At 48.4% G+C, this 10,534-nt stretch overlaps 1 protein-coding gene across 1 annotated transcript; it reads right to left on the reverse strand.

The window, feature by feature from the left end:
- Window positions 1-6,905: 6,905 nt before the first annotated feature.
- GAS1 (growth arrest specific 1) lies at window positions 6,906-9,779 on the reverse strand. The gene has a single exon (XM_087822738.1). The coding sequence runs from the start codon at window positions 9,317-9,319 to the stop codon at window positions 8,294-8,296; it is 1,026 nt and encodes a 341-aa protein (XP_087678864.1). The 5' UTR covers window positions 9,320-9,779; the 3' UTR covers window positions 6,906-8,293.
- Between the last annotated feature and the right edge of the window lie 755 nt (window positions 9,780-10,534).

Consider the following 10,534-nt stretch of genomic DNA (forward strand, 5'->3'; position numbering starts at 1 on the left):
GTTAACATGTAATAGGTTCACTATTTTTTCTTTGTATTAAATTTATCAGGGTGACATTGATTAGTAAGATTATATAAGATTTGAGTATACATTTTTATGATACATGATCTTCATATTGCATTGTGTGCCCAGGTTCACTATTTTTAAATAGAGGAAAGTCAGGTCACAATAAGCAAGGACTCCACTTGACAATTTAAATTAAATGTGAGTCTGTACTTTATTTCTATAGCTTAGTGATGTTTACTTTTCAAAATATTATGCAATATGCAATTTCATGGTTACTTTACTCATTATAAATCACTTGTTCTTCCAGAATATAATAGTACATTTTCATTTAGGCACATATCAAGAATCAGGGCACATTTTAGTTTCTGAAAATGCCATAAAAATGTTTGGTTTAGCTCTTCTATCAGAATTTCACTAGAAGAAAACTGTACAATGAACTGAAAAGGGATAGGATTTAAATCTTCTGCTTGTAAATCACACAAAAAAATGGGGTGAACAGTCATATATATACAAGCTTATGTTTCCCCACACATATCTGTGAGGCACGAACATATTTAGAGAAATGAAAGATAAACAAGCTGAGTGAATAGATGTAGACTAAGAAGGTGTGTCATTCTTGATGAGAGGAAGAACAGTGCTGTTAGGGACAGGGAGCGAGACTCAGGCAAGCAGGCCTCAGCACTGCCCCATGCTTTTTGGTTTGCTGCTGCATCCCTAGTGCTTAGCATGTCACTTGGCCCATAGTAAGTGCTCAATAAACATCATTTGAATGAATGGATGAATAAAAGATCTTTTGAGACCCTTCTTGCAATAACATTTTTATGTTTTTATGATTTATTTGTCTGTCATGTGCTTTTTCAAATAGAACAATTTTACAGTTTGACATATTTTAGGCCTTGAAAAATATCACTTCTTTTTCTTGAAACTCTGAGGTATACTGAGTAAATGAGGGGAAGGAGGGCACACTCCTCTGAAGTGTGAGTGACTAGGGGCAGTGATCACAGGTGCTGAACCTGCACCCTCTCATTTCTTGCTTAGGGTTCTGAATAGTATTCTTTAAAAACATTTTAATTGTGAAAGCAGGGTAATATATATTTATTGATAAAATTTTGGAAACATATAAGGAAAAAATAGTAATTATCCACAATGCCAGCACTACTAACCTTTTGACATATTTCCTCCTATAGATAGATGGTTAGAGAAAATCATTTGGATTAGGCCCAATATTTCAAAACTACATGGGCTATTCAGGCTTTCTACATTTTGAGAATCAATATAATATAAAAGCTATGATCTCACTATCCTGACACAAACCTAGATTCCATACTCACCAAGTTACTCACTGAATAACCAAGGTGAGTTCACTTAAGCATCAGTTCCTTCATCTATAAAATGGTGAGAATGAAGCAAAAGTAGAGGTGTAATGATGAAATGATGTAATACATATTACATGCTCAGCACTGCGCAGGACACGTAATAATCACTCTGTAATGCTAAGTAACTGTCATTACTTATTATTATTACATTTTTTAATGCAATGGCATATTTTGGTAATTTTTATTTTCCTAGAGTTGGTTGTGATTGTAATTATGATTACTGCTATTGGTATAATGAAGAATATTTTGGTGATTTATATTTTCTTAGAAATCTGATGAATTTGTCTTGGTCTTTAAGATTTAGTCAGTATTAGTCTCTTAAGCATTTTAATTTTTAGCTGTCATGACCAGAAACTTTATTATTCTTTGCTCTTGCTCCTCCCCAGATCTCTCTGACATCCTATGATCCCTTCTGGGGTCCTTTCCTGGACATCTCCCCAAGCCCACTGCACTTACTTCTCTCTGCACTCTCTTTGGGAGCGTCACCCTCAGAGTTTTAACCGTGACCACTACCCAAGTCTGACATGGGCCCTGAATGTTAAGCCTGAGTTGGTTTCCTGAGTGCATTGCCAGCTTGTTATTTTGTGTATCCTCAAACATAACTTGCCCCCCAACCTTCCTTCTGGGACAGAATAGAACACCAGCCACCCGATTTTCTGACCTAGAAGCCCAGCAGTCACATTGGCCTCCTGCCTGCCCGAACACTGCATATTAGGCCAGTCTCAGTGTCCTGGCTCTGTCTTCTCCTCTCCCCCCACTGCCACGCTTGTAGCCAGTCCCTGGCCTTTGTCCACTGGACCTGGCAGAAGCCTCTAAACTGTTCTCCCGGTGTCTGGTCTTCACTCCTTAAAATCAACATATTCTCTGTTCAAGAGGGTGAACCTCTGAAGCTTTCAGCTGCGAATTCCCAGCAGTTTCTTGCCATGTTCACTGTGCAAGGTAAAGTCAATGCTTAGCATGGCATTCAAGACCTCTATGACCCAGTATTGTCAAACCCCATCCTTGTTACTTCCTACTTTATGCTTTGGTGGTGATGACTGGCCACACACACACACACACACACACACACACACACACACACACACAGTGGAAATGGAAATGTCTTCCCCACCTTTTTCCTTGCTAATTCTCCTTCCTGTCTTTGGACGTAGCTTCAGTGGTACCGTCTCCAATAAGCTTTTCTTAAATCCAACGTTGGGCTAAATCATGCAGTTATACTCCCCTGTGCTTGCCACTTGATGTTGAAAGTATCTGTGTATCTCCCCCCCTGACCACCAGCTCGTCCGGGGACAAGACATTCACATTGGTCGCCCTCACATATCAGACCCTCCACAGATACCTGTGGAACCAAAAGGGACCCATCCCATCAATGGTCAGGGTTACAGACATGAGTTCTAGTCATCACAAAAGCTTACTCCAGTGTTTGCCACAGAAGGACACTCCAAATAGGTGTAACTAAGTGACAGGTAAGAGGTGGCAGGGGTTAAAGCTGAAGGTTGGCATGGTAATTTCATAAAAGAGCTAAAGGTCTCACACCTCGCTGAAACGTTTCTTAGGTTGGTGCTCAGTAACATGACACACAGTAGGATTTAGTTGTGAGCTATTACTCCATTCTGGCATCCACAAGCCCACTAATGTCCTATAGAACTTATAACATTTAAATATAGAAATGAAATTGTAAGAATAGGTAGTGATTGCGAGAGAACATAAGGGTGTCCATAAAGTCTCGGAACATAATATTATTTTATTTTTTATTACAGATTGAAGATGCCCTTTATGACACTGTGTGTATTCACCTGTTGGCAGCCTTTAAGGTGCGTTTTGTTGGCTTAAGGTGAACTTACGGTCTATATCAACACCATCGAGAGTAACCGAGACTTGGATCCACATTATAAAATTGGACTTGCAGCGCTACAAAATCAGCAACATATAGTTTTGACAAATGCCATGTCAAAAACTGTAGACAATCGATTTTATGATGGAGCCCAAGCTCCCCAAGTTAGGGAAGAAAACACTGCGTGTCAGCAGCCCTCCTTGCTTCGGCTGCATGCGTGTTCCACGAGGTTTGGAGGTAGCTCTCCAAGATATGAGCTGAAAGCTCCCTCGGAAAGCAAATCTTTCCCACATCCTTCCCTGCAGCTCCTCTTTAAGAGGTGTCAGCGTGGCTGAAAGAATGAAGTGCCTACACATTGTTCGGTGGTGCTATTATGTGCTTAACATTTCCATGACAAAAGTGCCACTCGACTTCTCCCCGATTAATGCAGCTCGAGGGCTCTTGTCGTCTTTTAATAAAACATTGTTGAAATCATTTATTTAGAGCCCCTGGTTACTAGTGGGAGAATGACCATCTTTGTGCCAAAATATAGTGTATACAGTCCACTATTTTGTAGTAGATCATTCTGTGATTTAAGAAATTGATTAAATGGATGCCTTAGAAGGTATTTATGCTAATAGCACAATATTTATGTCATTCAGATAGTCAAGGGTGAACCTTTTCAACTGTCCAGCAGAGACAAGCCCTCTCACAGGATACAGTAGCGTCCAAGTCTCCTTAGCTCACAGGGCAGCGAGACCACTGGAAACCCAGGCATTTGTAACTTGATGCCTCCCCAGGACCTTGCTTTGGGGGAACCGGGTCAGCTGACAAGTGTTTCTGATGTTTCTTGGTGTAAGAGGTCAGAAAACAAATAACGTATACTTTTCTTTTCATAGGCTTGGCAGGGATGCATGAGGTTACGTTTGAGAACTTCCACTGTTGAACCCAGTGAGCTAATGCAAAGCCGAAGTTCAAAGGAGAAAGATTTTCAAATGCAGCGTCTGATGGGCCTGAAAGTTCTCTTGGCCTCTCCTCTCATTTTTATTTAGTCTGTACTACATAGCACTGCTGGGATGGAGTCGGGGCGCGAACGCAGGGAGTGGTGATGAAGGGAACCCCACTCCAGATGGCATCTCTTGACGCTTTCAAGGAGAGAGACTACTTGTTCTGGGTCTTGTCTTCCTTATGCAGACCTTATTGGGGGCACTGTGGTGCACCCCGAATGTGTCTGAGTGTGGTGATCTCTTTAGTTTGTGGCAGTGGATGTCAGGAGCTGCTTCCTTTCTTTTGGACATATGTAGGGGCCCTGTCCCAGCAAAGGGAGGTCCTGCGACTTAGTACAAGAATCCAGTTCCCTCCAGCCATCTTTTTTTCATTTTACGTACAGATACTGCCCCATAAATTGCTATATATTGTTAAAAATAAACAGAGACCTTATGTTATGTCCATTGTGGTCATATACAAAAGCGTTGCTGTGTGCTTGGGTGAACAGTGAAGCCTGAGCCTCCTATTTACTGTATGGTCACTGTCACTTCAATGAACTGCCTCCTGTTCTCCACCATTGTCCCTCACTCCCTTAAACATTTGTCACTGAAGGGCCTCCAAAGACAAATAAACTGTCACTGAGAAGGCAAACCTGCTAACTGGGGAGGTGAGGATGACCGCGAGGACCCATGATTTTACATAAAATTCACAAGGAGTTGCTCTCACTCTGGGAGACTTCTGTGGGAAGCGTGGCGCTTTCTGAGAGCCCCCAGGGAGAAGCCAGAGATACCTTTTCTTTCAGGAATGGTACTTCCAGGCATTCTCATCTCAAATGTCCAAAATTCCGAAAGGCTCCCCAGGGAGAGGGAGATATTACAGATGTCAACATCTGTAAAAATCCTTTCTGCCTAGGAGCAGATGGCAACCTACACTCCCATCCCCAAAGCCAAAGGGCCTCAGATCATCAGCGACCTGCTCTGGAATCCACCAGGTCTGCGGAGGGAAAAGGCGGCTCCTGGGCTCCAGTGCAGAATTGTTTAAATCGAAATGGACCACCGATCAACGTTCCCTCTCTTCAAGGCGGAAAGCAGAAAGCCTCGCGTCCTCTCTCCCCGAGAGCTAGCTGTGTTGATTAATTCCAGGCAGATGCTTTTGACAGGACCCTGTAAAATCAAGTCGTGAGTTTATTGTAGCAGTTAATTATCAGGCCTTTTCTGGTGCTAATGCCTTTTACTTCTTACTGGGGAAAACTGGGCCTTTTACTGGGACAAAGACTTAACTTTTAGTCAAGAATGTGTTAAAATAACATGAAATGGAGATGATTTAAATATATTTAAGGACAAATGCAGGAGGGTTGCTAACTTGACGTTTTGTAAAGAAAGCTGATTTCATTTACAAGGCTTTTGGCATACCCTTTGTTCATTTCCCAAAGACACAAAGCGTTTAGCTTTGTTTTAACAATATGTTTACTCAACCATTCAGGTGATGGGGGTTCCAGCCACACACCACTCCCAGGCTTCTCTGACACTACGACTATCTAAGACTTTCTGATGCCACCCATATACAAATCTCTTGGTTTTAGATCCAACGAGAAGCACCTTGAAGCCCTCCATAAAAGCTGGGGAAAGAGCCACTTAGAGGAAAAGAAACCTGGAAAGTAGGGGGTGGGAGTGGGTGGGAGGAAGTTGGGAGGGGGCGTAGCTTTGTTAATTACTTCAGGCAGCAGAGAAATCTGGTTATGTTTTCTCAGCACATGTTAATATCATATAAAGAGACACGAGATCTTGCTAATCTGTGGACCCCTCAGACAAAGTTTATTTGTGGTGACTTTTAAACTCCTGACTTGCCTTCCAATCACCGCGTTTAAAATGAAAAGCTTTAAATAAACACCAGGAATAGAAGATAAATAAACTTTTTTTCCCCCTTGCAAGTGCCTAGCTTGGCGAGGTTCAGACTCAAATCCCCAGAGGACACAGCGCTCTCTTTTGTGTTAATGTTTAAAAGATTTTCCAATGCCGGAGTTTATTCCTACTGCAAACATTTCTATTTACAAGGTCAAGTGTATCAGCACTCGACACAGCTTAAGAGTGTAATTATTTATCTAAGGGCGTTTGAGTGTAGATCAGTAGCTCTGGCAGGAACCCAGCCTTCAGCCCACTGCTAAACAACTCCTCACAACAATATTACAAGTTCTGGTAATTGTTCCTCTCCCCAGTGTGTTTACTTTCGCTCGCCTGAATGTTTTGTAACAAAATTTTGTACGTTTTCACCCAAAGTGTGAAAATGACTTTGAAGCACTGAGTCTCGCAGGTTTCCTAAGACCTATTGGTAACAGATGTTATTGGCATGTTTGATTGTATGAGAATGTCTAGTAGCCAGGGAGGACACTCCTGGAGGGGTTTAGGGGGGCTCCTCGTGAAAAGGGGGGAGGAAAAAGAGGTGTCTGGGTTATCCCCAAATTATGTAGGAGACACTATTTTGTGAATTCTCTCCACAAACATAAAACCAGTGGAGGCCGGTCAATTATATCTTTTTAGCTGCCTCATTTACAGATGTCTAATTGTTCATTAAATTAAAGGCAGAAATAATAGCTCTCATTTCTTGTCTTGTACTGTATTTTAATTTCAGTTGATGGTTGATAGATTCCCAGTGGCCCCTCCACCCCCTTCCTCACCCATTATTGGGTTAACCACAATGTAACTCTGGAAAGTAACTACACCATATTCATTATTTAAAACTCTTTACTGATGTACACATTTTAATAAAACAAATAACAAAACAAAAAAAGGAAAGAAAAAGAAATACACAAAGCCATAGTTACTTAAAACATAAGACTTTTTTTTTTTAAACGATGTCTATAAAAATACAATGTTTAAGGCAGTTTGGAAATGCATTTATACATCTCTACAATGTTCATAAATTCTTTTGAAAATAAGAATGTTAACTTCAAATCTATACAATACACTGTACATTTTAAGACTGTTCTAGATAGAGCACACTTCACAATGGACTGTGGATTTGGATCCCTGGTGACAAATGGTTTTTATACATTTCAAGGAGAAAAGGTGTAATATGAATGTGATTTAAAGTTTTTAATTTGTTTTTAAAAATAAATTATTTCTGAAGCATACAATTTATAAAAATTCTATATACAAAGTACAGCAACTGGTAACAAACCCCAGTTTTAATACACTTTATATAAGAAGTACCAGGGTTTAGCACCCTGATAAAAGCAGAAGCAATATATGTTCTCCGCATATTTGTACATACAACTTCTTGATGTAAAGAACAAAAACAACAACAAAACAAACACCATAAAGAGGCTTTCATAGATGGCAGTGCAGAGCTCATTTAATACAAACTTGCATTGTTCAGTATCACTAGCAACTCTTTAGATCAGCATTTTTCGACCCTTAATCCTAAGAAATGTGCTATGAGATCAGAGTGGTGGGAATAAAATTAAGGTCAAGGGCTCAAAGTTATCCAAAACTAATTTAGGAATATTAATCCCTTCCCACCCCCCTACCCCCAGACTGGGCGCTGGTACCAAGAGTAAGCGAATGACCCGGGACCGGGAAGCGGGACTTCTCCGATTACTCAGGATTGCAGGGTCCTCACTGGCAACAATAAAAGTCAGCACCGGCCCTCTGCCCCGACCCCCTCACGGGAAAACCGCTCCTGAACAGCCAGCCTCATTGCAAATATAAATTCTCCTTCGAACACCCCCCACACCCCCACCCCGCGCTCCAAGCCCAGCGCCTTGAAACTGAAGGCCCCACTGGTCGGCACCTCTTTGGCGTCCCGGACTAGGGTTCCGTCCCCCCAACCCCGGTCCACGCCGGGCGACCAGAGCTCCAGCTACGCCGGTGCCTGCGGGGCGGGCGCGCGGGGAGCTCCGAGAGCCTGGGAGGAGGGGAGGGGAGATGGGACAGGACGTCGCGCTCGGGAGGGGACACGGGGAAAGTGCCGAAAGTCGTGGCGGGGAGACCGGCTAGGTACAGTCGGCTTGGAAAAGGTTTTGGCATGTGTCCCCAGCCATCCCTTCTGTCCCCAAGCTGCTACAGGTGCCCTGGCCCGGGCCCTCCCGCAGCCGACGGCGGCGGCGCGAGGGCTAAAACAGCAGCGGGCGCAGCAGCAGCAAGATGGAGGCGAACGGGGTCCAGGCGCCTCGGGGCGCACAGCCGCCGCCGCCGCTGCCGCTCCGCCGCCCGGGCCCGTAGGGCGCGTCTCCGTGGCCGCCCGCCGCAGCAGCGCCGCCACCCGGGCGCGGCGCGCCGTCGTCGTCGTCCAGCGGCTGCTCGCCGCCCGCGCCCCCGGGGCGCTGCTCGTCGTCGTATTCCTCGTCGTAGTAGTCGTCCAGGCCCCCGTCCGAGCCGCTGCTGCCCGGGCCGTTACCCAGCTCGGCGCCGAAGCACAGGCGGGCCATGTTCTCCTTGACCGACTCGCAGATGGGCCGCTCGAGGCCGTCGCACACGCAGTCGTTGAGCAGCGCCGCCTTGGGCACGGCCAGCATGTCCTCGATGACCGTGCGGCACTCGTCGGTGCAGCGCAGCCCGTTGAAGAGCTTGCCGCAGTAGGTCAGGTAGCGGCTGAGCGCCAGGTTGCAGCGGCTGTCGCGGTCGCAGCGCCGGCGGGCTTCGGTGCAGCCCATGACCCCGCCCGCGCCCGGGCCGCCCGCGCCGCCGCCGCTAGTCCGGGGCAGGCACGGCTCAATGGCGCGCTTGGTGGACTTACAGTTCTCGTCCTGCGCGCAGTCACAGTCCTCCAGAGCTGGCCCGCGGCGCGTGTGGTTGAGCTGAATGAGGGCCGAGATACAGTGGCTCGGGCAGCGCCAGCGCGACGAGAAAGAAGCGGCCGAGGCCGGGAAGGCGGCGGCAGCCCCCGGCGCGTCGCCCCCGCCGCGCTGCGCCAGCACCGGCGCGCAAGCCTCGGCGTACTGGTTGTAGGCGTAGCTGCACTCCGGCTCCCCCTGACACTGAAGCAGCGCCTGCCAGCAGATGAGGCGGCGGCCGTGCGCCAGCCCCGAGCCCCGCGGCGCCGAGCCCAGCAGCTGCAGCAGCGCCATCAGGCACAGCCAGGCGCCCGGCACGGTCCCCCCGCGGGCCCCGCCGCCGCCGCCCAGCAGCCCTGCCACCATCGCGGGCAGCGGCGGCCGCCGGGCGAGGAGGGGAAAGGAGACGAAGCGTGGGGAGCGGCGGACGCGGAGCCGGTGGAAAAGTTTGCCCCAGTCCTGCCAACTTCTTGCATGAGTGTTTTCATAAATCCATGCGCGCCGCTGGCTGGAGCTCCACTGCTCGCAGGTCGGTCTCGTTCCGGCCGCGGTGGGTTCCTAGAAAATCACAGCCGCGAAGAGCCCCCTCCGGTCAGTCCCCGGCGGTGGCGGGAGGCGCTCACTGCTGTCCCGGCGGGTTGCGGGCCGCGGGGCCGCGGCGGGGCTGCAGGACCGCGGAGCGCCGCGGGTGCATTTTGCTCCGCGCCTGCAGATCCGTTGTGCGGCCGCGGCGGCTCCTTCCTCCCGGGCTCAGCTCCGCGCCGCCGCCGCGGGCTCTCGCATCGCGCCGCTTCCTGGCTCGCGTCCGTGCGCAGCCCGCCTTCCCGCGGCCCGGCCGCCCGCGTCCCCTCCCCCTCCGCCCGCGGCGACCCCGGCCTCCGCGGAGCTCCGGGGAGCCCTTTCCGGGAGGCGCGGGGAGAACAAGAAACTCGGCGCGGCCGGAGAGCGGCTCCCCGGCTTCCCTCGGCGGCGGCTTCTCGGGTGACAAGGAGCCCGGGGAGCGGATCCGCTGAGCCCGGCTGTGGACTCGCTCGCAGCGAGGCTTTAAATACAAAAGTGGGCCGGGAGCCCCCGCGTGGTGCCGCGGCGCCCCCTCATTATGCATGCATGGAAAAGCAAACAAACAAAAACATTAGCAACGCTCCTCCGGCTCGCCGAGCCCCGGCCCCGCGCGCTCCGAGCCTGCCCGCTTTCTCCTTTCTCCACTCTCTTTCGCCCTTTGCTCGGCCCCCTTTCCCGGCTTTTCGAGATGCTATTGGTCCTGCCTGTTGTTGTTGAAACTTTTTTTTTTTTTTCCCCCGAGCCGCTGGAGTGGGGTTGCGGATTGGGGGAGGGCGGGGAGGGTGGTGGGCAGCTCACATTCAGGCATTCAGGGCTTGAAAGGAAGGGCTTAGGGCGTCTGACAGAGCCCGGGAGCTCCTCCTACTCTTAAGGAGGCTCGGCTGCGGAGCCGCAGCTCGCGCTCCGAACCGGCGCTCAGGGCTTAGGGGCAGCTGTTTGCATCCGGCTGGGCCACGGGCCTTTTTGTTTGATTCTTTTAAACTTTTTTTTTTTTTTTCTTGGTAGTTGCATTAATTCTCC

Source organism: Miniopterus natalensis, chromosome 12, assembly GCF_054644295.1.
Source record: "Miniopterus natalensis isolate mMinNat1 chromosome 12, mMinNat1.hap1, whole genome shotgun sequence".
Taxonomy (NCBI): domain Eukaryota; kingdom Metazoa; phylum Chordata; class Mammalia; order Chiroptera; family Miniopteridae; genus Miniopterus; species Miniopterus natalensis.